Raw genomic sequence first — 27,759 nt, 5'->3', positions numbered from 1 at the left:
TGGAGGATCTATTTAAGCAGTGCTGGAATGTTTGACTTGATGAAAACTTTGTCGAAGGGATGTATAGTGATGAAGAAAGCGATATAGACCAGCAGCTAGAACACTAGAGCGAGGAATCGAGGTAAACACAAGCCTTCGCGTCTGTTTGCGAAAGCGACGCCATCGAGCACATGGTTTTGAAATGCGAAGATATACTCCTGAGGTTACCTTTTTTGCGTTTAAGAGCAATTCTCCAGCGAGAGGAAAGTGAAGCAAAGTTGAAAATGGAAATTTTTAACCCCCCTTCATTTTTTGTATGGAGGTAGGTTACCTGGAGGGGTGAACAAAATCAGCCATATTTGGATCAACAGGTGTGTCGTTGCCATGGTAACCGAGCTTGATCACGTGGGCCTGAGGTCCATCGCAGATCGCAATAAGGTCTGCGATCGTCTGCGATCATATGGAAACCAGCCTTTAGATAGAACATGGTTCAATCTTCTGCGATCGTCTACGATCGCGATCGCAGGATCGCAGACGATCGCAGAAGTAGTTTCCATATGATCGCAGACGATCGCAGACCTTATTGCAATCTGCGATCTGCGATCCGCGATCATATGGAAACTAGCCTTTACTATGTTGCCTGTCAGCCATTTTGACAAGCAGCAAAAACAAGCACAACCATATTCGTAATTTTTCCGAAAGTACTATTTCCCAAAAAACCAAATTAGCAGCAGAGCTTACATAGATATTGAAGTTTCTACATATCATAGGATCTATTTGGGGAAAATTTTATTCTGGCCATGGGTGTTGAAGACATCCTAGGTAAGTTGCAAAAAAATGCAAAATTGAAAATTTTGAGGGCTCCAGTATTTGGCTCAAATCAGCTTCAGAGGTATTTTCTATCATCTTGTCTGTTATCTACATTTGATTGATTAGGTTTTGGCCAACGAATTTGATGAAATATAAATTGAAACAAGCGTACCTTGCAACTTTCGGGAATTTCTTCAGGATGCTTTTGTCGTATAGTATGGGTCTCTTCTCAGTTCGCTCGCTCCATTTTCTAGACAAAATCTTGCACAGACTCTAGCGGAAAGGACAAATCTAACTGGCTAACCTCACCCAACATCTACTTTTAGACCAAAGATGAACAGGTCAAACACAGTCGTGTGTCGAGTATCGAAATAATTCATCAATACAATCCATCCAGGAAGTTAAATAGGTGCATCAAGACCACAGCTAAGCAAATGCACGTCTGCGACGATTCTGAATAAAGTCTTTGGCTAAATCGAGCCGTATATTCCGTGGTGCATGGTTAAGAAGTGAAGAAATCGTTGTTTACGACCAAACGTATGTAGACCGGAAATCTGAGGAGCAAAACTGCTGACCGGATGTACTTTAAAATGCGATATACTCGCTTTTTGTTTGTTTGTTTTTGTAGCTTCAGATAAAGCTGCATTGTCGCAATGGCATGTGTCTCTTCTTTAGATATTTTTGGTACAATATGTCATTGATAGATAAAATTGAATAACGACGGTAAATTATGCCGCGGTTAATAAACAAAAAGCAATCAGTCAGAAACAATAATTACGTGAACTTCTAAATTGCCACTTATGTCTTTTTATGAGCACACCGCCCTCAACGATTAATGGAATGTCAAGGTACTTCATTTGTGTCTTACGAGCTTTATACAACGACCGCCAAACTCTTGTCTCAGAAGGAAATCATTCCTTTCTATTATGCCGGTCAGCTTTTTAAAACCTCTCTCGTGACAACAAAATTTGCTGTTGTTCTTAAATACTTTACAGCTGCAATTTCAACTTTATGCCGTGCCACGCTGGAGCCTTCTGTTACTATATCTTCGGCTCTGGTTTGGAGTGTACCAATCGCCTCGGCAAACAGAACCATAACAACGAAAACAAACCAACTTCTATCAAAAAGCAAATGAGATATTGTCTGATATTTTCCTTGTAATGTGCAAAAAAAAAAAAAAAAATAATAAATAAAAATAATGCTTGAGACCACTCCGTCATTCCTCACATTTCACTGCGTTTATCGGTCGATTTTATCATTTTAGCTGTAAAGGTCTCTGCCAATTAGGAAACATGACATTGCTGTGGGAACTCTTTTGAAATTCCAAAAATGTTAGTTAATTTGCAAGCGCACTATTTGTTGCTGAAGCAAAACTTACTTTTGAGATGAAGAATAAGGGTTTCTCTTTTTTTTTTTTTTTTTTAATTCTAGTACACCTTAATTTTCTTTATAATATAATTTTCAATTGACGTATGACTTGTCCGCCCAGATTAGCAACCGCTACCCTTGGGGCAGTCAATTGTGACTAAGACTTCAAATGAAGTTCGAGTTGAAAGTTAAAATATTTTGCTCCTGCAATACGTATTTTATCTCGAAACAAAAATGAAGTAAGAGTGATATAGAACAATTTATTATATGTATGTAAGTTCAAAAGTACATGGAAAAAACCCCAAAGAGTTGTGCTAGAACGGATTCCACAAACAGGCTGATGAGGCCAGACAAGCTGATATTATCAGCTTTGAAGTTTTAGTGACAGCCCTCTGGATATCGCTAGGTCCTGAAGAGACTGGATTTGTTACTACATGCGGTTTTCGTGGAGAAGAGGTTGTTACACCTTAATTAGACTTGCAGAGAAAATGGGGTGGGTGAAGATTATTGCCTGATTTTTTTTTTCTTTTTTCCTGAAAAATAATTTTCTCAAATCTTTCCTTTACATGAACTATTAGCCCAACCCTCAGACACATATTGGGAAAGTTATGTGGGAAAGGTTACGTATGCTAGTCTCCAAGGCATACCGCGGTTAATGTGGTATTGGATTTAGCCAGTTCTCGTTGAAATGAATTGTCTCACTTCGTCTCAGTCTATAAAAAGGCAAATTAATTGTATATTTGCATGACCTTCTTAGCTTCCGTGATTCCATTATTGGTGACATTTACCCGATTAACAGAAGTTATGCAACCCCTATAAATTCTGTTGCAAAAATCTACACGGTGATACGACAATCTTAAAAGTATTCATTTTCTGAAGTACCCTTGAGTCTCTTTGCCAACACGCCGACTGCATATTACTGGGAGCTCTTAAGTACATACTTATCTGCTAGGGATGTTTTATGGGGCAGGCTCCAGAGCTATGCTCTTAGTAGGATTCCTTTCTGCAATACTAGTAAAAAATTTGCTGTTGACTGCAAGTTTTTTTTTTTTTTAAGTTGTAGCTATAATTACAGGTTTAAACTGAGTATACTAGGTGGTTTATACCTACGTAGCTCTGCAAAACACCTGGTAAGGAATATAAGCAAATATCTATTCTGTGATATTGTTACGTTCTGATACTGTGCAAGAAAATGATTTTGACCACTCAGTCATTCCTTACACTCCTGCGTGTTTATTGGCAGCTTTTATTAAATTGGCAGTCCCTATTACAAAGAGATTGGACAAGTGAACATTGTTATATTATTGAAATACTGTAGTTCAGCAATTACAAACCTGTAAGCGCTGCTCCCCCATTCGTCAATCATCCAAGCAGGCTCTGCAACGATATTGAAGTAAAGAAGGTCCATGTGTAGAGCATCACAAGAAAATGAGTGCATAAATGTTATATATTTCACTTCAATTAACTATTATTTGGTCAATTTCTTTACAGGAAAGAAGTTACTACATCGTTCCAGGAAATGGGAATTCTACGACGAAGTGTATTAACACAACCCTTGATGGAGGTATGATCCCGAGACATTTACTAAAGAACGCCGCACTCAAGTCGGTAAGGAAAAGCTTCATTGTCATTAAAGGCTAAGGTTTAGTGAAGGAGCATTCGGATCAGAGGACAATAGGCGCATTGCAAAATTACTATTTTATAAGGTCTCTTAAACGACGGGCCATGGCATTACCCTGAAGACTAACGATTTGACATGATTGGGAATCAGTCAAATGTATTTAAATATTTCCATTTCTCTTTTCTTTTTCTTCGAATTGCATTTTTGAAGTGTTTTCACCGAAAATTTATTTTATTGTCAAGTTTTGGACATGCAACCAAAGCAAATTCAAGCAACTATTTTTCATTTAATTATTTTGAAGGAAAAAGTTGAAGGGAATTTAATTCACGTCCTCTACCATGTCGATAATGGTACTGACGTGGATGTCATCAGGGCAAAAGGACACAACGGAAATATTAGCGAGGTGAGAATTGACTTTGATTTATTAAGTAACGGCCATGACCATAATTTTTCAACTTCTCTAATCTAATTGTTCGTCTTTTGCCATCCAAGCCATCCAATCCTATCTTATCACATCCCGTCCCCTTCCTGTCCTGTCCCATCTCGTCTTATCTTGAGTCAGTTCATATCATTACAACCACCTCGTATTTTGAAGAAATTAAAGTTCGTGGGTTAAAAAACTTTAGAATGGAAGGTCAATTTTCTATCAAGTTGGTGAAAATGTTTATGATTTAGAAATTTTGAAAGAGGGAGGTTACAGGTTGACTGGCTCCTGTATCCTCATATAACTTTACTTAATTGACAGATTTATTTGCATCTTTCAAATGGGGCTATGCATGTACGTTCCAAGACAAAGGAAATGAACTTCACTGACTATAAACAGCTAAAGTGCAACAACTACATTGAAGAAAATAGTAGAAAGATGAGTAAGTATAATACAAGGAACTGAGTATTTTTCCTTTTTTTTCCCTTGGTTTCAGTACTTTATGCAAAGCTTTTTTCTTAATTAGTTGTTTGCTCTATTTTGCTTTGAGACATGGTATCTTTGATATTTGGATGCGAAACTTGCGGAAACTACGTTCTTGCTAATGAAGGCCCATTTAAACGGTTTCAACATTTGCCCAATATTCATTCAACAAAAGTTGACAACACCTGTGTCGAACCAAATGTTGAAAACGTTTAAACGGGCCTTAATAGTAACAATGGCAAACCATTTATATTACCACAATTAAAGAAATTTCCCATGATTTAGCAGTGGACTTGATTTAGATAAAAAAAACAAACAAACAATCAAGCAAACAAATGGGTGAGTTGTAAGGAAAACTGGGAAAGGGAAAAAAAAAATAAACCCCAATGAGAGGTCTAACATACCACAAAACGAGAGAACCAATTTTAGGGTGCGTTCGATTGACCCTATTCCGGAATAGCAATGAATACAACGATGAAAACAAATACCTCATAAAAGGTTTTAGGAGTTACTGGAGTACGAGACGGATCTTAAATTCTCATGCGTCAGCGATAGTTTGCAGAATTGGTCTCCCAAATTTCACAGCTATTCCGCTTATTCTTATTCCAGAATACGGTCAATCCATCGCAACCTTAACATTTCATTGTTATTTAATGAAACGTTGGAAATATCTATTGGTTTGCCATTTCTAGGAACAAGGGAACTTACCTATCACTACATGTACCATGAGGCATCTCTCAATCCCGCTACCTCTTCATCTTAAGCAAAGATTCAAATTTCTAGAAAAAGAAGCGCAATCAAATGAAACTATATATAATTCAGTTTCGGTTTCAGGCACTAAATGTCCGCCGTTGGACGTGGGCCTTTCCCATTGACCTCCACTGGACCACGTTTTGCGCGACAGGGTGGCAGTGCTTTGGGAAACTATCTAATTTGTCCGTCCATCTTGTCCTTGGTCTTCCTCGGTTCCTTGTGTGTCCCCGGATGGTCCAGAATGTAGTGCGGGTTGTCCAAAGGTTATCTGTTATTCTCGCTACATGACTAGCCCCTGGCCAATTCCATTTGAGTTTCCTTATCGTTCCCATTAGTCAGGTAAAACATACAACTTGCTAGCCATTTTAGAAAACGTATCTTTGTGCTTGTTCTTTGTAGATGCAGAAAGTGAGAGATCCCCCAAACCAGCTATTGACAAAATTATCAATGAGATGAATTTCAACCTGACTGAGCTTTTAAACGAGACGAAATCGTTCAATAGTGACAGGCTCGCTCTCAGCCTTCAAGAAACTGCCCGACGTCATCGGCGTGGGAATTGGGATAATTTTAAGTATGGAAGGTGACGTGGAAGCAAACAGGGTGGTTACAAGAACGAGCCAAAACCAAGTTGCAAATACATTTGCAACTAGAGAAAACTACTAGCTACGTAAACAGTGCCTGTCGCAAATGCCTACCTCCAAAAGATGTCTTAGATGCAGCATGTATGGAGCATGACAGGTAACATGTGGTGATTATTTCATTAGCTACCTTGAGTCATTGGATAATGTCAGAATCTTCTGACATTGGTTTTTGATTACATTTTCATCAAAATGCAGACAGAATATAAACCTGATGGTTTCTAGAGGTCACCTCGTCATACATTAAACACTCAATTAATTGTAAATATATTAGAGAAAAGGCAAATAAAAATAATTAGTGAGGCGGCAAATTGTTTCCGAAAAGAGAAGAGAAGTTGCCTCTGTTATTAAACAGCGTGCGCCACCAGGAGAGTAATCGTTACTGGAGGTTAAATCCATCGATGACGAAAGCAGCGTTTTTTTATATACCAATCTCCCCAAGACGATAAATCTACTCCCACGATGTGAAAGCTATTTTGTCCTAAATCCCTTAAATGTTACCCTTTTTCTAGCTCAAACGCTCTTACTTTCTTTCAAAACAAAGTAACAAGAAACTGTATCCTTAGGATTCCCATATGCCGCCGGATATAGAAACCCATGCCCCTCCCAGCGCCTTTCTCCTTACTCCCATCTCCGCCCTCTTCCCGGCCCCCACCTCTGTTTTGAACGCTACAAATCGCATACATGATATGGACTGAATTTTGCCTGTCTGAAGTTTTCAAAAGATTGATTTCACTTGTGGTTTGACGCTGATTGACATTTCACGAATAGCAGGTGTCTTTGCATATCTATTGCTCTTCGCTCGCGCGGGTGTGTGTGTTATGCATTGATGTGTTTATTCTTCGTATATGCTACAACGTTGTTATTTCCAATCTCTCTACGAAGTTTCAACAAGTTTTGTCTCAATGTCTCCACAGAATGAAATATGATTTTCCTCCTTTGAATGGCTCTTATTTCGTCTTTAGGTGTATTGAGCACCTTCCTAGTGGTCCTTCGTGGTGCAAACCTGTTGGAAATCCCTGCACGTGTGAACGTCCATTCATCAGGAGGGTCCTATTAGCAGCCACGAAGTTATGCCCCACACGAACATGTCGTTGGAATTCAGGCCGCATTCCGTTTGCTGTCTTGTTGGTATCCCAAAAGATTCTGCTTTCCTGTGATTCGCAAGAAATGCAAGTGTTGGAGGTGTTTGTGCCCAAGGATAACAGTTGCTAAGAAGTGCGTCGCAAAAAAGATGTGTTCTTTCTTTGGAAATATGTTTACGTAATACCCTCTCACGCAATCAGCGAAACTATCTTAATTGACCCCGCCAACAATTTGTGTTCAAATGATCGGTGGTCGACAGTAAGATTTTTTTTCTGCATTCCAGCTAATTAAATAATAATAATATTAATAATAATAATAATAATAATAATAATAATAATAATAATAATAATAATAATAATAATAATAATAATAATATCAATAAAGATTTGGTAATGCAGAGACATGCAAAAATTAACGATAAAAACCGACGTTTCGGTGTCTTCATGACGCCATTGTCAAGGAGAAATAAAAAATTACAGAGTCTGCGGCAGGGTGTATCAATAAATTAGCATATAGTGTTTGAGGCTAATTAAAGAAATACTTTTGCGCGAATAGAGTCGTTTTGCACGTTCAGAGTCAGTGGGTTTTAGGTCTCTGATGAAAAGCATTTCGTTAACCAAACTATCAAACTTATTTCTACACTTTTTCAGAATGCTAAAACGCCTCAGTAGGTCTTTCGGGATTTGTAGGCAAGTTTTGCTTCCGAATATCAAACGAGTTTTGCATTGCAACCACTCCCCCATTGAACCACCCCCATCCCCCCCCCCCCAAAAAAAAAAAAAAAAACCCGCACGCTTCATGATAGATGGGAGGACATCTTTATCTTTACATCAACAGATGACGTGGAAACGTGGTGAAAACAAGGAAGTTGACACGTCACTCTGGCTGGACTTTGGCCTCTGATAAAGGGCGCCGGTCACACAACTCGATGACGTCAATCGTGCGTCTATACTCTAAACACGAATTCCGCTACACCAATTAATACGCAAGTTTTACACTGTTCATTGTATAACCTTAAAGATCTCACAAGATATATCTATTTTTGTGCCAAGGAATAGTAGGAAAGTTGGTTTTATCATGTGTTAATTAAGGACGCCATTGGACTGAGTGCCTACTTTTGTTTCTTAACGACGGTGCCTCCTTAACTAATACAGTAAACGGGAGATCTTGAGGGAGATCTCAAGAGGTAACCGCACATTTTTCGGAAATAATCCAGCCTCGATTCGGAGAAAAATGCCATACACCTTATTGTGCTGGTGAATTTACTGTGAAATATGATATTCTTCTACAAGCAGTCCAACTATCTTGGAAGTTACGGCATGTGTAGAGGTTAATTATAGTATCAACTATTAACTGTGGGTGCGTAGGTTCTTCGGTCGCGGAAGTTGTCTTAATCTATCCATCTATCTATCCCGAGATCCATCTATATATTCCAATATGCAACCTAATAAACATTGACTAGTCCTTTGTGGAACCTTGTTTTCATTATTACAGCATTATCTGGGATGGTGTTAGCGACAACCTAGGCGATGAACTACAACTCGAGCAGTTAAAAAATAATGTGCAGATTATGATGTGGCACCAGCAAGAGAAATATTCAATGAACTTGGAGGTCAAGTCTAAAGGAGAGATCAAATATTCAAAAGGGATTTTTCAAGGAATATAGGAATCTCTGTCTTTATGTAACCTCAGAACGTCATGTCAAGAGCAGATATTGTCATACCGCGAGCCAAAAATTGTGAAGATCAAAAATAGCACATTTTTGAGCAAACGCCCGCGTACAGTGGTATCAATTGAATAAACCCTTCTATCTTTTCTCTATTATCCCAAGCAATTTATCCGATCCATTTGTCCGTCGGTCTGAACGAACGAACGGACGGACGCAGTGACAGTCCGTCCGTCCGTTCGTCTGTTCGCCGTCCGTCCATTATACAGAACACAAAAGTATTAAATACTAGAAGTAGTCCCCAACATAAGCATTTTTGAAGCATTCTGGTGGAAAACATTCATTGTAATTCTGTCTTTATAGTCAGTTATTTGTCCTATTCGACCTCAAAGTATCCGACTGGATCTTGCAGTTAAAAGAGAGAAGATAAAATCAGTAAAGCAGGCTTAATCCCTATTAAAGTGCCGCCGTTCATAATCATTTATTAATGAAGTCCGCTCTGTGTTGTTTTCCTAGAAATGAAAAAGAATTAAAATACGCAACCACACAAAGATTGTCGTTTCTCCTTAAAACTTTTGCTTTGTGTTGTTCTTCTTGTCGTTGCCGTGCGTCTTTCCTTAAATCTCTTACTACTTATCAATTAAGCGGCGGCTTATGCAAGGAGTAAAAGTTCTTGGAAATTAAAATAAAAGGACTTCAGAACCAGTTGATCAACATCCGTCAAACGGATCATTATGTCTTCCTGTTAAGTTAATACAGTTGCCATGTTATTTAAGTGTTTTTTGAGACAGGATTAATACATGAAATATCGTCGCTATGATATAAGTTGTTAAACGAAACGGAAGAAATAAGTTAAATATTAAGCTACCCCAATGGAGTTGTTTTCCAAAACGGATGGAATAAAGAGGCCAATTGCGGTTCAGTGCAGGGCTATATATAGTTTCTTGGGTAAATAGAATACTAGATATCTGGCATTCCATTTATAGTTGCACCAATACATGTACGTAGCAAAGATTGGTTGAATGATTTCATTAACAAGATGTATCTCATTTATGCACACACTTTTTGCTGGAAAACAAAATTTGCTTCCTTGAAGCAGAAGTTTGTCAGTGCCACGGTTGCCGGTCTCCCTGTAGAAATTATGTCGAGTGAGATAACAATACTGTAAATTAATACATATTCACCATGATATAAGATCGGGGTTCGTTTATTCATCTATGCATCACAAGGTTACCTTATATCAGCTGGAAGTTTACAAAGTTGCTAGCTATACAAGTGGTCAAACTTGCTGTAGAAATAATCAGTTAGTATATTCATTGTTTGTTTGTTCATTGTCCTTTTTTTCTTTTTGTTTATTCATATTTATATTCTTACTTTTAAAAGACAGTAAGGTGATAATAGTTAGAAATAATACCTAGCAACAGTCGATCCAACATTTTCGCGATATCCTTCATCGATAAGTTGACAATATACAGTCACATAGTTTTGCAAGTACGTTTTTAATTAGAGAAAATATCAAGTACCCGAAGTAGTCCCTAATATAAACGCTCTTCAATATTGTGGAAAACATTTTCACACAGTCTGTTTCTAGCCAGTAACTTCAAGACTTCGACCTACAAACAAACGACTGAAGCTGTGGTAAGTGATGTTTTATCTATTCCCAATAAGGAAGCAAAATTATCACCCTTCAAGTGATAGACAAGGCGTATGAGACACGGTCCACTAACAGAGTGTGGACAACAATAGCAGACTTAACCTATCCCGCAACATCTCTTCTAACTGTATTTTATATTCAGTCCAGGGGCAGAATAAACTATAATAATAATATTTTTTTTATTCCGATAAACTGAATCGAGTTCAAAGGTTTAGATGAAAACACAAACATCAGTCGCTATGTTGACAGTATCGTCGATAGCTGAGGGGTAGCTAGCTGATCAGCTGATCTTCTTGCATGAACCTAAACGACACCTCGGTACGCATCTCTTGGGATAGATAGAACCACATAAATGTCAACTATCGAGGGCGTTGATGCCACTAAAGTGGTAGAATCCGCTAAAATGATATATATACTGTTGTTTGTCAAGCATTGCCTTGCTAAATGGACACAATAGGCTGGTAACAAAACGACTTTTAGCCTATAAATAGAAACCACTGACCAATGCGATTCGACAGAGGTTTCTTTAAATCTAGTGTGGATAACTTCTCTCACATCTCGATCATGATATGATTTGGAGCATATATTGCAGTTGAAAGACAACGAATCCTTATATTTTAGTGTGGACAGCTGTGTGAGGTTAACTGAATTCCACTTTTCACGTGATTCTCAAATACAAAACGGAAACATTAAAACCAATCTTATGGAGTCATGTAGAAATTAGGTGGATTCATTTAGTGGTATATAACGTGAGCTTGCGTATTTTTTCAATCGAATTTCTTTTTGCCACAATAAGTTGATTTATATAATATATAGCTGCTCTGAGTTTCTGTTTTGTTGATAAATCCGGATCCATTTAGTAATACGTGTTATAACTGTTCGCCCAATGCAATCTGCGCAGTACAGTGTGCGAACCCCCAAAAAGAAACCTACTCAAAAATTCTAAAATAAGTTGAATAATCCTTTCTAAACTGCTTTTAAAAGTACTTGTTGAGGCCAGATTCACAAAACTCCCTTACGTTATATTAAATTAAATTGCCCCAGATCTGTGATTTAAACAATCTATAAATATCCGTCTATGCAATATTAAACTGATATCGTTAGTTTACAAGACGCCAAGAATCGATCAAAGTTTTTCTTTTGCTAGTCCTGAACAATCATAATATGGAGCAAGCTACGCAGAGGGAAATGACGAAGAACAGAAGTGGAGATGACGGAGGTAATTGTGCATAATTGATGCTAATTTGACTCCTCTTTATTTTATTATCATTAATAGTATGCAATTCCTTGTTCGCACCTCTCATGGTCCAGACAGTTCCCATTGTGATATGTTTTTCATATGGAGATTAATTTACCTCACGTTATAAACACGAACTCTCGCTGAAAATAATTTGTTTAAGACATCTCGCATAACTTTTTATACTAATAATTTCCACTTATATGTACGTGCGCGCCTAGTAGAGTTTCTTTGGGGTGTGAATAAACTATGTTCAACTAAAATGAATTAATATATCGAGTTTATTTTTGTACCCGCACTGGTCACCAAAGCGTAATATAAGCGTCTGCATGGCGTTAAAATTCGATCCAAAAGTTAAACAACATTCCTTCGAAAACACTCAAAAATTACAACAACAACAACAACAACAACAACAAAAAGTCTGAAGAAGCTCACCTGGTGTATTTTTGCTATGTTTTTTTCATGGCTTCTCAGGACTTCCAAACGCCGTCTTGAGCGGTTTATCTCTCGGCGGCTGGTGCACGTGCAGCACTGTTTTATAATACTGACAAGGCTGGAAAACTTGAAGTCGAATTTGAACGTAATTTGACCCGTCATTTAAGTAGAGAACTTAGGAAACCTCGCTAAAATTCCCTAGAGACTTAGGCACACGCTTACCTACCTCACAATATGCCAAGAAGGATGATGTGCGGTCCTTTCTAAGCTGCTCATTCGCGGAGCAGTTCCTCTATTGAGACACAGGCCTTCGTTGAAAACAAAGTTGAATTCAAATCATGCGCCATTTTTTTGCCGCGGACTGGCCGTGTCGCTCCCATGTCATGACAAACTCACGGTCAGACCTAGGCACGAGTATTAAAATGTGCCCCACACGAAGAATACATGTGGAACATTACCATTTGGCACGCTACAAACTACACACAGCGCCTCAGGGATGTTTGTTGTTACGCCATGTACGGCTGGTTGGTACAAAATTGTACTTACCGGAGAAGAGCTTTGTACAGTTTGTTGCGAACCAAAGCTATTATGTATGAGCTAAAAAACAAACAAAAAAAAATAAAACAAAAACAAAGATAACAAAATAACAAAACTGAAATGAAACAAAAATTACGGAGGAGAAAACTGCCTGTCAAAAATTGGTTCTCGTGGTAACATCGAAGTCTACGAACACTAACCGACCACATCAAAAATTTTTTCCCATATTAATTTCTGAAGAATTCCTAAAGTTTTAGGGCGTTTGCTCAAATATTTAAAACGTTATCCAGGCTCAAAGTTGCCGCGGGCATACCCCCCTCCCCCGCACTGTAGCTGTAGATAGGGTTAACGCCATGCAAACTCTTATAATATGCTATGGTGACATGCGGTAACAGTCTTAAATAACAAGCATGGTAGCGGGAGCTACCTGGTTCGAAAGAGAAAAAGAGGGGAGTATTCTGATTTAAAAATTTAGTAGAAGACTAGGAAACTAAAGCATTAGCTTGGTCTGTTTTGCAGTCAAATGTGATAAATTTTGTATTCTTTGCATAACGAAATAACACTTTCAGCAGAAAATTGCTATTTTCAAGTATGGAAATCATACAGATAGGAATTAAACCCAGCTTTGTCTTTGAGCGACTTTTGTTCGCGAGTTTATTGCATTTTTATCCAATTTTCCGGGAGGTTAAAATTCCCGATAACGTTCACAGGAAATTGAAGCCGTCTTCAGTAACCGAGTTCTAGGAATCTATGACAATAAGGGAAGTACCCAAAAGAACGTCATTTTTTTCTTTCTTAACTCTAGTGAACAAAGAACCAAAAAGTCGCTATTATTAGTTCCATGAACATTATAATATAGATGTTTTAGTTTTAAGCTCTCAGAAATGGTTACCAATAGCACGCGACCTTACCTTCTTCAAAAGAATTGCACAAAGTACAGTTAAGTTCCATTTTGGTGGACGTCAATCAAATAAAGGCCGTTGAAATAATGTTGAATTCTGATAAGATTTCAAGTTGACAGAGCCAGGAAATAGACGATTTTACCCACTGAGAGAAAGTAAAACTCCGTTAAAACTGATTTTTGAGCTAGTTCAAGCTAAAAGAAAAGGTCTTTTTTTTTAACAATAATAAAATATGATATCCTCTAAAGTGAAAACGATGCCCTTTCTTTAATGTGAATTGGATTGGAAATCAACTTCGATGAACTTTTGCCATCTCTCAGCTGATAAAGTAAATTTGTTGGACCAGTGTTGCTTTTAAATCTTGAGAGAGTTTAAAATAATTTCAGACTGTTCAGTTCTTGGATTGACATCCACAAAAAGACAGTTATCTACAACTATTTTAAAGGCGGTAGTCACCTGTCATTGTAAACTGAAAATTTAAATATTTCTATTATCATGGCAGTTAAATTCAACAGAAAGACATTTCACCGCAAACCTGTAGTTTGGGTGACAGCAGTCTTACTCGGCGTTGTGCTGGCATTGGTTACGATTTTGTTAGCTTATGTAGAAGGGGGGTTCGCTTCTGCACCAGAATTACCAGAAAGCATGGAAGGAGAGGCTACATTTACATTTGATGGAGGTGAAAGGGAAGACTTTCATTTCATGATTGATTACAAGAAGAAACTCATCCAAATCAGCTCAAAGGATAAAATGACACTTCCATCGTTTGAAGGAAACAGTTCTGCAAACGATGTCGCCATCATGACCACGAGGATAGTTGTACAGGACTACAGCATGGTAAGTTTAAAACACATTTAGGGCAGAGGTGTGCATAATTTTACTGATTATTCAAAGGAATCGACCAGTATAGATAGTATACCCCAATACTGAATGGAAAAATTGTTTATAGTCTACTCGACTACCAAATGAATAAAAATTTAAATTACTGGAAGAAAACTGAGAGAAGAAGAGAAGGACATGAATTAGTTTTCCTGTTTTTGTTCAGGTATATGGCGTCAAAAACCATAAGTGTACTGCCGTATTGAGTATATTATAATGGCCAATATATTCATACATGTTATTAATTACTATTGGAAAGTTTTAACCAGAAATCATTGGGAGATCAAAATTGAAAACATCTTAAATTTTTGTAAAGGGCGATTGTAGTGACTTTTCTAATCGACTGACAAAGTAGGGACGGGGTGGGGCAGTAATAAGACTACTCGCTTTCCACCAATCTAGCCCTGGCTCGATTTCCGGAGTTCAGACACCATATGTCATTTGCGTACATGTGTTTTCTCTGTTCTAAGGTTTTTCTTTGAATACTCCGATTTTCTTCCCTCCACAAAAACCAACACCTCTAAATTACAATTCGACCTAGAGCACTTTCGTGCCCTGTGGGTTAGCAAATTACATTCACATCTATTCATTTAAATATGTATTTAGTTTTATTTATTTAGTTTATTTGCCACACACAATTAAGTTACAATGATTAATAAATCACAATGATTAAAATGGTTACAATGGTTACAAATGATTACAAAGTTACAGTGATTAAAGTACAAGAGATAGAAAAGAAGTGGCAAGCGAACGTAATAAAAACCATGGGGCTTGTAAAACTTAGGATCCTCCCAGAGAAATAAATCATGACTAAACCTAGACAATATGGTAAGTGAAGTAATGACAGGTCATATTTGTACACCCTTAACATAATAAGTAAGTTGATGATAAAAGAAGTTTTAAGTTTTTTCCTAAAAGGCGCGAGAGGTGAGGAGCCAGTAATTTCAGTAGAAAGAGAATTGAAAAATGTCGGACCTTGATAAAAAACGGAGAATTGCCGGATATTTGTTCTACATAATGGTATACAATATGGGTAATGTCCAGTGTTTGATTTAGCTCCTTCGGCGGACAAATAATGATGTAAATCGGGAACGTGTTTTCAGTGGAGTCCGTTTAGATTATATTTTAGTACAAGAAATGACCATTTTAGTAAACGGTTTTGAAATAAGAGGGTAAACAATGGTGAAAGACCAAACAGTATAGAAGCAATGCCTTCTATTTAAAATGGCAATAACTTATGACTATATTGTTCCATTGTAGGGACGAATCTACTTTATTCTATCCGGAAATGGACATTTATCAACAAAGTGTACTTATACAGCTCTACAAGGGGATATGATACCGAGAAATTTACTAAAGCACGCAACCCTTAAGTCGGTAAGCAAGAGACTCGGCTCGTTAAAAAAAAAAATGAGACAATATTTACATTGAACGCTTATCGGAGTGAACTGTTCAAGGTACTGCTGAAACAACTACAACAAATAAAATTGCCATTAAATGAAAACAACAAACAAACAAACAAACAAAAAAAAAAGAAAAGAAAACGGTGAGCGTTTTTTCTTAAGGTAACATCTAGTTTTAAATTGCAGAAATATTTAAGTTGTTGTAGTACGCGGAATTGTTCTCTGGATCGGGTGGTCAACGATTCTAAAAGTTACGCTTTGGACGTCTTTACACTCCTTCTCAAGGTATTGAAATTCCAAACAAAACGCTCCCAAGCCCCAAAGGAGAACAAAAGGAACCGACCAAACCCAATGTACTGTGCAATCACGCTTTAAGAGACAATGTCGAAAGTGTCTATTTGTTTACAGCAGCCGGAGCATCTAGCGACAATTATAATTACTCCTTTCATGCTAAACCGGATCTGATAGTGCGCTACTAATGAGATTCCGATGGTAGTCAGAATTAATTTTCCTTGATTTTTCCAGGAAAACTCCGAAGGGAATGCGAGCCACAGTTATTTGCAAGTAGATGATGAAACTGAGGTAGATGTCTACAAAGCAAAAGGCCACAATGGAAAGATTTACGAGGTGAGATGCAACGATTCATGACCGCAATAGTCGACCCTTTTTATGATGAAATCTCTGTAAAATCCACAACAACTAGTTACCTGTACTATAGGTGGTTCACAGAGTTTCAAAGCTCACGAGGGCTACTTCAATATTACAGATACTTCCATAATAATCGCATTAAATTAGTTAAACTGTAGTTTGTTTTCCTTTCTATTTTTTGTTACTACATTATTTTGGTTTTTTGTTTATTTATTTATTTATTTATTTATTTATTTTTACTTAATAAACTAACCTGCTCTCTTCTACCAGATAAAAATTTCCCATTCACTTCTTATGGCAATATTGAAAAGGCAAACACATTTTCTCAAGAACGTCTAGTGGAAAATCTTTTTCTCGAACATAATCATACTTCAGTTATTCTAGGGAGACTTATTTATCGTTTTACTGCATCGGAAAAAAAAAATAAAACACATTTATTGTTTGAGTCTTTGAGACATGTTCTGCGCCAATACATTGGAGCTGGTGGATTTTTTTCCCGGCGTAGGGTTATTTGATGGAATAAAGAGATTCACCGACACATTAACTAACTGACTCACATACTGATTATCTGATTGATTGATTGATTGATTGATTGATTGATTGATTGATTGATTGATTGATTGATGGGTGCATCCCTTCATTTAGTCATTCAAGTTTCATATTTTCTGTCTCTTGTAACCCTTTACTTACGTCGCAGGTTTATTTGCATCTTCCAAATGGGACTATCCGTATGCACTCCAAAGGGAAAGAGGCGAACTTCACAGACTATAAACAGCTAAACTGCTACAAGTATAATGAGGACAACACTAAAATCGAGAAAATCTTCCACGAGTCAAATAAGTCGAAACTTAGTAAGTATTTTACAAGAAAATAATGACTTAATTCTACGTTCACACTAGGGGAAACATATTTAATGTGATCACGAATGAACTATGCTTCAACATGAAAAGTATTCACACCAGGCGATATATTGCGCCAACTGTAATTGAAGCATGGTTAATGGAGACGTAATTGGGCCCTATCCTTTTTTTGATGTTTATAAACGACCTACCCCACAATAAATTGCATCTGGCATAAAGCTCTTTGCCGACGACTGTGTACTTTATCTTCTGATAAATTCCACGGAAGATCACCTAGCTCTAAAGCGAGACCTCGATCAACTAGATACGGGGGCGTCAACATGGCAGATGAAATTTGCTCCTACAAAATGTTTTGTTATGTCAGTTACTTTAAAGAAATTTCCTTTTAAGTTTAGCTACTCCCTTTGTAATGTCCAGTTCGACGGTGCTTGCTATCAAAAGTATCTCGGTGCCTGCATAAAATGTACGCTTAATTAGCTGGCAAATGCAGTGTGTTGAAGCCAAAGAGAAGGCCATGAGAGTTCTAGGGATCCTTCAGAAGAACCTTTCATCGTGTGACAGATCTGTTGAAGAACATTGCTATCTATCCTTAGTGCGCCCGATTGTTGAATACGCCACTGTTGCCTGGTCTCCACACATCAAAAAAATGATTGACTGCATTGAGTCTGTACAGCGCCGCGCAGCGCAGTTTATTAACAACGATTATAGCCGTTATAGTAGTATATCATCTATGGTCACGGACCTAAATTGGCCCTCACTGCAATTAAGACGTAGCATATGTGATATCAGCATGTTTTACCAAATACATAGAGATCACGTTAACATCTCCCTCCCCCACGAGCTTACCTCTGTGCCCGCGTACAGCCGTACAAGGGGAGTTATGACTTTAAGATAAGTCTACCGTTCTCTTCAGTCGACGCTTACAAACACTCATTTTATGTAAGATCAATCCCAGCAAGGAATGCATTACCACCGGACTTCGTCAAGTCTGGCTCTTAGTCGGAATTTATTAGTTCTTTATATGTTCTGCTTGTATAATTTAACCTATTGTGCGTCCGCTGGCCGCTCCATTGCCGGATTAGCTTTGCTAATGGCAATTATGCTAATTAAAGAAAGATTAAAGTAACGAGATAATTTTGAACTGAGAGCGGACGGAACACTAAAGTAAATAAACGGATTGATGATGATGAACGTGCCGGCCAAAAGCAGACTAATGTACAATTGCCTTGAAGGCAAATTAGTTTAAGCTTAAGTTCCAGCTCCATCTTTCGCTTAAACACGAAGACGCGCTATAAAAGGGAAAGCTCCGCCCCCAAATTCAGCCCTATTGAGCAAATTATCCAAAATGGCGGCCAACGGCCACTGCAATGGATGGAAGGTCCTCATAGCATGGCATAGAAAACGTAGTTTAGTTGTTGAATAAATGAATAAAAGTGAAAGCTAACTAGTTTTAATTATCTTATTCTGTTCTTTCTACCATTAATCGACTATAAAATTGCAGCTTGGCCCGCAAGAGTTCGGCTTATCGACCAAGGGGCGCGCGATGTCTTGGATTTTCAAAATTCGCGCCGAGCGACATCGGTCTTCTGTTCCAATCCCCGTGTATTCCTCGACTTTTCGAGCCTTCAGTTTCCTTACAGTCTAGCTAGCGGTTTTTAGATAAACGAAATGCCATCTGTCGGGAACCAAAGTTCCTCTTCCCTTTCGTCATCTAGCACACAACCGGCTCCAATGCCCAATGCTACGTCCACTCCGAGATCGCGGACGTCTCTGCCATTTAATTCTCCGGTTCAACCTCTGCAAGCAACTTCAGAGTCTTTAGAATCCTCCTCCTCTCAGCCTCTTCGACCTCAAAAATTTCAAATTTCCACCGAAGCAACAGAAGGTGATCAGATATACCTTTGCAGTGAAGGAGCTCTGCGAAAGTTATTTTCATTTTTCGCTACGGATTTGTTGGCGAAATGTTGCTTCTGTGGTAATTTATTGCAGTCTGATTCCATATCATTCAATAGGCAAGGGCATGCAGTCTCCATCAATATATTTTGTATGTGTGGTGATTCCATAAAGTGGTTATCATCTCCTATAATGGGGGGATCTACACCAAAATACTATGTGAATATGAGGTAGGATGATTTTAATTTTTGTATAATGTTTGTATTTGTATTATTCAATTTTCTGAAGTATATTAGGCTACTTTGTAGACAGCATAAATAAGCTTGCTGTTTGAAAACTACACATTTCTTTTATAGAATGATTCATGGGATATTGTCTACTGGGTTGACAGAAACTCAGTATTCCAGTGTCTGTGAAGCCGCCAATATTGGTTCAGAGGGTGAAAAAACTTTTGATACAGGTTAGACACTTTATTTGCTTTGGTTATTACATGAAATGACCATCTCACCTATGCAGGTGCATCTGACTTGTCCTTAGCAACCATGTGCCTATAGGTACCACATACCTTTCCTGGTATATTACTTCCTGTTACTCCTCTTATTTTGCTCTTGAGGTTTGACTGTATCACAATAAACTGTTTATCTGTTATGCTGTTTATATTGGGACAAATCTTACTACTCGTTTAATAAAATTCTTAAAATTTATAGTTTTGAAGAAGCTCCAGTACATGACTGTGGTAAAGAGGGTTTGTGAAGAGTCGATGCATACTGCTCAAGAGGAGATCAAGAATATCCCTGGTTATTTTGCTAATGGAGAGGTAGCAATTTATTTTTGTTCAGCAGTTGCAATTTTTCTTGTTTCTTGTTTCATTGCCTGTGGGTGTGGTAACTTGTAAGAGTCATTTTATTAATCCTTATTCCCAAATGTTGGCACAAAATGAACAATCTACACTTGTCTAGATGTATATGGACTGTTGAATTTACTCTCTAATTGAAATCGTGTCATAATATCAACAGTGAAAAGTACAAGGACACATATTTACTTCTGCATGAAGAACAGCCCAGCAAGCGAGGATGACTTCCGTGCAACCTTATTAAATGTCGTTGAGCACTACCAGGTATTATTCATTGTACATTATTCAACCATTTAATTTATCGGTGAAATCAATATTTCAATTACTTGCATATATTATATTTATTGATATATTTATAACAGAGTTATGGTCAGGTGCTTGATTTTATTTGTGGCTGTTATTACACAGGGAAACCATGACAAATGTCATGCAGACTCTCGATGCAAAGGGGAGGAGTATGTTACAACAAAGAAGCTGCTCACTGACACTAGGGCCATTGCGGCATACAAGAAGGCCATAAGTGGCACCAGCATTTATCGACACGCTGCTGACTACATGCGGGTAACCATTTTTTTTTTTGCAAACACAGTTAAGAAACATACTTGCTTTACTATACTTATTGTGGAAGTATATCATTCATTGCTACTAAATTGTTGTGATCGATAACACTTATTCTTGTAGTGTTTATCTCATCTTTCTTTTTCTCGTAAAAATCTATGATAATAGAACCTTCGCAACTGAGTTTATGCCCTAAAACTATAATTGTTTTATTTCACATCAAACCCTGTAGTGCAGAGAGACCTACTGGATTGAAACACTTTACACAGTCATGCTAATTTATGTCTCCAAGAGGATACATTTTGGGGATGACACTTACAACATGCGTGTGGAATTGGCTGTGCTTGATTGGGTATGGAAGTATTTTAGCTAGCTATACTGTTTGTAGAAATCAAGTCTAACAATAAATATAGGAACTGCCCTGTTGCCAAAGTATTCAACATCTGTGGCTTTGTGGGCCCCTTTATTGACTAATTTGCATTCTCTTGCAGAATGAAAATGTGAATCGTGAGGCATCATCTCTTCAAATGTACCAGCATGCAAGACACCCCAATCGACTGGCTGAGACTAGAGTGCTTGTGGAGAAAACCTACAAGTTTAGAGAGACCATCTGGTCTCAATTTTTTACTCAAAATAATGGCAATTTATAAACTAATAGGTTGCACATGTTACCTTGTTTCCCCGAATGGCTGCACAGTTCATGTATCAGTCAACTCCAATCATGACCAAAGCATATTTCCCATCATGGAGTCAATCTTGTCAAAGTAGGCTCTGGTAATGAGCTACATAGTTTGAACTTCAAAGAGGAAAGGGTGGGAGGCTTGTGAGCACTTTGTATAAGGAATAATTTTCTCCATAGAAACAACACTGTAAATAACTTTCAAAATGATTCCGTTGGTGAAATTAACTGACAGAAGCCTGTTGATAATATTCCATTTGTGAAACCATACTGCTGCTTGGGGGGGGGGGGGGGGGGGGTGCTGTTTACATGATAAGGGGTGAAACTTCTTATTATTAGGGGTCATGAATTATACCCGTAACATAAGCAAATGAAGCCGTATTAGCAGTTTTATGCATAGAATTTATTAAACACTGATGGCAAACATGCAATTGTTGCGATTATTATTGGTTCTAAATATAACAACAACTATTATTACCCCCTATCCCCCTTGTATCAGTAATCCTCTTTCCGGATCTGCCTCTTCGGCATTGTAGTATGATCATAGAGTTCACATTCTTAGTTCAGTGAAAGATGTGAGGTCGAGCTGACACTAGTACTATTGTTAGAGACGAAAAAGGCCAGACAGGTAAATGTATCTTCAGTAGGGGTTTACTCCCGTTTATGCCCCATGTAGGGGATGCCAGGAGGATTGGGAAATCTCGACCTTACATCTTTCACTACACATTCTTTCCCTCACAGCGTCAATCCGGTCACCCAGCTCCACTTTTCTGGCAAGATAAGCTGGGTCTTTCCAGAGACCGCACCTCTTCAAACCTTTCCAATAAGTTTTGTAGTCTTTTCTTCGTCGGACGTGGTTTTGAACGTGGGCTGCACGAAAGCCTAGATGCTGGCGACTGTCGGTTGTCACACAAGGAGTTTGGCGACAGTATATACACATACTATCGGGATCATCGGGTCCACTTTCATCTTCTGCTGTGGAGACCAAAGACGAATATTCAGAAGGAATGACGAGATGAATACCGAGTATTATTCTTTAGCAACCGCATTCCTCCTGTAAAATTATTTTCGACATTTTACTGATCCCCAGGTAAGAACAGTCACTTCTTGATATTTACAAAGATGTATGATCCATAACAAAGGAAATTGTAACTTTTGCATTCGGAAAATATAGTGCGATGCTTCACGCCAGGGATCACGCAATTCACTTGTAATGGCGTAAAACCAGTAGACAAGACGAGGCCCTCGTCAGGATTTGAGTTTCAGTGTATATTCCTTATTGGAACTTAGATGAGATCTGCCACTACGATCTCGCTTGCTGCTTTGTGTGTTAGAAATTGTAAGGATCAAAAGGTTCTGTTTTTTTATTTCACGCTGTGCGATTATTTTCAACATATATATATATATATATATATATATATATATATATATATATATATATATATATATATTGAATGACGATTTGCATGACAATGGCGGCTAAGTGCCGTTTAGAGTGTGCTATTGTATTCACTAATTTCTAAATTACAAGTAGCAAGAAGGTCAAAAAGAGACAAATAATAAACAATATAAAAAGCTACTTTTGTTACCATTTGACGACGATTCAAATGCGATGGAAGCTTGAATTGCTTCTCCTTCTTCGGCTCTTTGAAGGTCCGGTGACAGTTGTATCCGTTCTATCGAATCCCGCGCTTCGGGTGCGCTTTGACTCGCACTGGTTTCAGTGCGAGCTGCAGTGATTTGCCCCTCACACTGATCCAAAAATGCAATCAACATTTCCACGTCGGTCTTCTTTATTTTTATAGTCATCTATGTGCAGGAAATATAAATATATATATACATACGGTTTTACGACCGTCTCCTTCGATTTGTAGATGTCGCAAGCGAAATCGGCTTTGAAATTCAAACTTAGCGCCACAAACACTCAAAATCTCACTGTAATTAAAAGAAATACAAACCTCTACGAATTCTTCCATTGTGACAACAATATTATCCTGTGAAGGCAAAAGGGAGCAAAACCACGGCAAATAATACAACGCAGATAGGCTTCCAATAATATATTTTATTCCACAGACTTATTACAGTGATCCGTACGCAACGACGGTTGATTGACAAATGATTTCGAGGTACCTAAGGCACCTCGCCTTTTATAGCGCGTCTTCGTGTTTAAACTATAATTATTGTTTTTTTAAACCATGTAAATTTAAGAGGAAAAAAGCGGGTTAGAAACAAACACTAATAAAAAAAGTGCAATCACAGTCGGAAATGTAACGGCAAGTAGTAAGTAATGCAGTTTTGTCCATGACAATAACAGGCGAGTAAGGTTTGTGAATTGTCAGAGTTGGATAGTAGTTAAGCCACTAATTAAAGATTAAGTAGCTGCGATAACGGCTGGGTGCAGGGAAATTAAATTCTCGTTCCCACGTTATTTTCCTGGTCCAAAATCGCAACGTTTCATGGACAAACCCTTTTTTCCATTACCTGAGAGCGTAAAGTTTCATGTATAATCGTTCAAAAGGGATATCATTGATTTCTCAAAACGGACAGACGAACGGATACATCGCACTTCTTCTTATTTAAAAGTACATATAATATTTTCCTTAAGCTTCACAGCAATTTTGAAAAGGTAATCTTTGGGCTTAGTTATTTAAGAAACCAACCGTTAGATTCATTGACTATTACAGTAATAAATAAATCCAAAACTAACTTCCATTTTTACAGAGCTCTCAAATGAGACGACACCGTTCAGTAACGATAGTTTGTCTCAGAACCTAGGAGAAGCTGCGAAGCGTCGTCGGCGTGGAATAGGATGGCGTGATGGTTGGCTGGACTGGTGGTATGGAAACTGGTGCGGCTATAGACAAGGAGGTTACCAAAACAGGCCAAAACCTAGTTGCAAATACTTTTGCAAAAACTCTACAAGCAGTATCAGCCCTGCCTGTCGCAACTGCCTCCCGCCAAAGGACGCCTTAGATGAAGCATGTATGGAGCATGACAGGTAGAACAGAGTTTTCATATAATAATTCAGTAGTATCTAATTTTGCCTCCACTACTCAACTGGGCACACAAAGTAATGATATATGAGTGCATTGGCCAGCCAAGCCACCGTTTCATTTATTTAGCTTTAATATACTCACAAAAGTTGATTACAATAAAGGAAAATTAAGTGCACCAAAGCCGGACACGAAACCCCCCCCCCCCCCCCCCCTTCCAAGAAAAAAAACAAATAAAAAAAAAAAAAAACAAAAAAAAAACAAAACAAAAAAAGGAGAACGTGCACCCTCGACCAAGGCAGTGGTGCCACCCTCGGGGGGTATCCTATGTAAAACATGGTATGCACAATTATAAGTAACAGTTACTAAAGGAAAAGCTGGCTTCCACATGACAATCTTCAAAAATTAAACGAAAACGAAACCTTAGAACTAAACGCGGCAAAGGCTTGCCGTAGAATGTCTCACCCTACTAACGGAAGCAAATTACAAACTACAATCCCATAACTCTCTCTGCTCCTAGCACCCGTCCCAGCCCTCCGATAGGTGCCGGCAAAATAGTAATTAATGCTAATATAGGATTATCACAAATTACATTTTCTATTATAAATCGAGTCACATTTTTCCTTGAATCCCAGCTTTTAACAGTAAATTTTGGAGATTTTTCTCTATTTAGTAGGGGTAAAATGAGAAAATTAGTCCAATAAGAAGAAAAGGGGGGTTAGATTCTTTTACTATACAGTGGATCATCTTAATTATACGTGCATATTGTCCAAGCACAGTTGTTCATTGGATAAAGATACGATTGGAATTCATGAGCATGATTTACTACACACGGTCTAGGTGTGTTATATCCTGTCTGGTCCAAGTCTAATTGCATGGAAGACTAGAAAATGTCACACTTAACACGTAAGACGGTCTTCATCGACATAACAGATTAGAGTGGCTTTAATTAGCTTGAAAGACTAATATTAATATGATAATATTAATGATATCATCGATTAAGGATGCAATGGTGTATTCTCTTGATCTTGACATCTGCCGACTCATTTTTGTTGATGGATTGATGAATTGATTGATTGACTGATTTACTGACCGACTATTTGATTGACTGTTTATACTTCAAGTTGTTTCCTATATTAGACTGACTCCCCCCCCCCCCCCCCCCCACCCTTTTTTTTCAGGGTATAACTAATGAGTAAATGATATTTGACCGTTGGCATTGCACTTACTTATATATAGCTCATAAACGAAAGTACGTTTTTTTTTTCCACCGCCTTCTCCAGCTCTGCACTTCCACGACAAAATACTTCTGAATAAAATGTTTACAAAATAGCCCCAATTTTACCTTTACAAAGGCTTGAATTGCAGAAAATAGCTTTGTTGTATTTAGTCGTTGTATGCTGTTCATAGAAACGTCCTCATTATTCCAATGGATAGCAGTGTTGATAATATATAATTTTAAAGCGCATTTTTATCCACTCTCTTTAACACTTCTGTATTTGTTTAGGTGTACAAATGACCTTGGGAGCGGCCCACTGTGGTGTCAGCCTATTGGAAATGCCTGCGAGTGTGATCGTCCATTCCTGAGGAGAGTCTACAATCTAACTCAGAACTGCTCAACCACTAGCTGTCGATTCCATGCTTTGCAAATACACGTGGTATTCAAGTTGCTGTCTTGCTGGTATAGGAAAAGGACCTGCTTTCCAGTGATTCGTACCAAATGTAGGTGTTCGTGGTGTTTGTGCCCAAGGATAAGAATTTCGACGAAGTGTGTTGTGTTGAAGAGATGTGCTTTCTTTGGTAGCGGAAAAGTTTAATGATTTCATTAACACTTTGTGTAATAGCAAAAGGCTTCACTGAGGCAACGATAGAAAAACTCCTTTAAAGCAGTTCTCGATCATACGAACACGATGATGAAGAAGTAGGTTTAAACTGGAATAAATAAAAGAAAGTTAAACTAAAGCTACTGAACGAGTGCCAACAGTGAACAACGGGTGACTAATAACTTACTTTGTAGCGTCGCTAAATCCAAAATGCTGCCAATTCTTCGACGAACCAACAATCTGGAAACTTCGACAAACCGAGAAATGTAAAAGTGCGTAGCGTCTGATATAGTGCGATTCATCGACCACGCAGTAAATACGGCTTTTAAACTACAAAATTAACATAGGAAAAGTATTCGAAGAAAAAAAAATAACATCCTAAAAAACAACCAAATGGTAATGAAAGGTTCGAAGCACAAAGCGGAACGAAAGTAGTCATAGATAAGGTGAACCAGGTGGTGTGCGTCACCACCCACAAGGGGTGCTGGGTAAAAATGTGCAATCGCTCATTCGGCCTCTGGTCACGATTGAGTAAACATCTCCCGAACATAAGCTTTACAGTCGCACGGAAATGGGCATTCGAATTTTGCTTCCTTTTCTAAAATCTATCACTAAAGACAGCAATTTGACAATTTTTTAGAGGTCTAGTAGCAGCTGTATATCCTTCTTCTTGGATACACAAGGCGATTTCGTTAAGTTAAGTTATCCCCTGTTCGGAGACAATCGAAGGCGAGAATTTTTTTTATGTTTATTCTTGTACTAGCACGATGTGCTGTCACGTCTGCTTATAGACGCATTTTTTATTTAGATCGTAAGCAGTCTTTCTTCTCCAAACTTCTGTAGCGGGCAATGGATCTAGCGAGCGATGAGGCCGTGAACTCGCCCTGAGTTCACTTTTGAAATTTGCACAGTTTTGCCATCATGTGACTTTGCGCGCGTGACCTGAGTAAAAAAGTACGACTGCCTGCAGTCTACGTTTTATTGTTTTTTACCCATTTTTAGCTTGCTTTGTCATCTTAGAGTGAAAGAAGTCTTCATTTCCTTCCTGGCCGGATTTGTTGGAGAAAAACAACATTCGTCCGTTGGCTTTTCTAGCCGATTTCCCGAGGGTTGAGCGTCTTGGTTTACACGATCTCTTCATAGATTATATATTAGTTCAACGGCTTCAAACGGGAAAACCATAAGGGGTAGATCCGGGTAGACCCCGAAAATTCTTAAGTTGAAAGGATAAGCTGGCCTAACGAGCAAAAAACTTGGCCAAACCCGGCTACAGTAAGTAGCTTTAGCCTCAAGGAAAGTAATAACATCAACGATTAAAACAACATGGCGACAGGTTAGAGGTCATCCGGCCTTTGAAATGGTTACAAACACGAACAAACGCTTCAGCTTGAAAAGTAATCTAACCAGCACTAAGCCAATTTATTCCTCTAACTTCAAAACGAATTTCTTCAGGGAAAAAATATCAGACTTCGTTAACGACGAAATTTTCAACAGGCTAACCTCTCCGGACTGTTGCTCCTGGAAGCGAAAACTACACTGTAAAAGTTGACTAGTTAAAACAACCAATTAAAATTGTC

The 27,759-nt window shown here is 38.2% G+C and overlaps 2 protein-coding genes and 2 pseudogenes across 3 annotated transcripts; 3 read left to right on the top strand and 1 right to left on the bottom strand.

Moving 5' to 3' along the window:
* Positions 1–363: 363 nt before the first annotated feature.
* On the top strand, positions 364–7,343 carry LOC146473846 (uncharacterized; annotated as a pseudogene).
* A 3,066-nt stretch (positions 7,344–10,409) lies between these two features.
* Positions 10,410–26,321, top strand: LOC146473843 (uncharacterized). The gene is made up of 8 exons (XM_085117878.1): positions 10,410–10,466; positions 11,630–11,701; positions 14,096–14,430; positions 15,733–15,849; positions 16,401–16,502; positions 17,221–17,374; positions 24,088–24,364; positions 25,867–26,321. The coding sequence occupies exons 2-8, from the start codon at positions 11,647–11,649 to the stop codon at positions 26,174–26,176; spliced, it is 1,350 nt and encodes a 449-aa protein (XP_084974004.1). The 5' UTR covers positions 10,410–10,466; positions 11,630–11,646; the 3' UTR covers positions 26,177–26,321.
* Positions 18,653–21,968, top strand: LOC146473845 (uncharacterized). The gene is made up of 7 exons (XM_085117654.1): positions 18,653–19,506; positions 19,633–19,736; positions 19,984–20,169; positions 20,293–20,393; positions 20,538–20,690; positions 20,920–21,039; positions 21,179–21,968. Exons 1-7 carry the CDS (start codon positions 19,052–19,054, stop codon positions 21,335–21,337), a joined length of 1,278 nt encoding a protein of 425 aa, XP_084973780.1. The 5' UTR covers positions 18,653–19,051; the 3' UTR covers positions 21,338–21,968.
* Positions 21,752–24,071, bottom strand: LOC146473844 (uncharacterized; annotated as a pseudogene). Its single transcript, XR_014866311.1, has 3 exons — positions 23,325–24,071; positions 22,956–23,175; positions 21,752–22,341 (listed from the first exon to the last, which is right to left on the bottom strand). The product of XR_014866311.1 is annotated as an uncharacterized LOC146473844 (transcript).
* Positions 26,322–27,759: the final 1,438 nt, after the last annotated feature.

This window comes from Pavona decussata, unplaced genomic scaffold (assembly GCF_977016875.1).
Source record: "Pavona decussata unplaced genomic scaffold, jaPavDecu1.1 SCAFFOLD_92, whole genome shotgun sequence".
Classification (NCBI taxonomy): domain Eukaryota; kingdom Metazoa; phylum Cnidaria; class Anthozoa; order Scleractinia; family Agariciidae; genus Pavona; species Pavona decussata.
This window is presented reverse-complemented; position numbering and strand designations above follow the sequence as displayed.

Bases quoted from the DNA above. Each gene is read 5' to 3' on its own strand.
- LOC146473843 (XM_085117878.1), top strand. From the start codon at position 11,647: ATGGAGCAAGCTACGCAGAGGGAAATGACGAAGAACAGAAGTGGAGAT. The intron at 17,375-24,087 runs GTAAGTATTTTA...CCATTTTTACAG, and splicing joins GTCAAATAAGTCGAAACTTA to AGCTCTCAAATGAGACGACA. The intron at 24,365-25,866 runs GTAGAACAGAGT...GTATTTGTTTAG, and splicing joins GCATGTATGGAGCATGACAG to GTGTACAAATGACCTTGGGA.
- LOC146473845 (XM_085117654.1), top strand. From the start codon at position 19,052: ATGCCATCTGTCGGGAACCAAAGTTCCTCTTCCCTTTCGTCATCTAGC. The intron at 20,170-20,292 runs AAGAGTCATTTT...TAATATCAACAG, and splicing joins CTGTGGGTGTGGTAACTTGT to TGAAAAGTACAAGGACACAT. The intron at 20,691-20,919 runs GTAACCATTTTT...CAAACCCTGTAG, and splicing joins ACGCTGCTGACTACATGCGG to TGCAGAGAGACCTACTGGAT.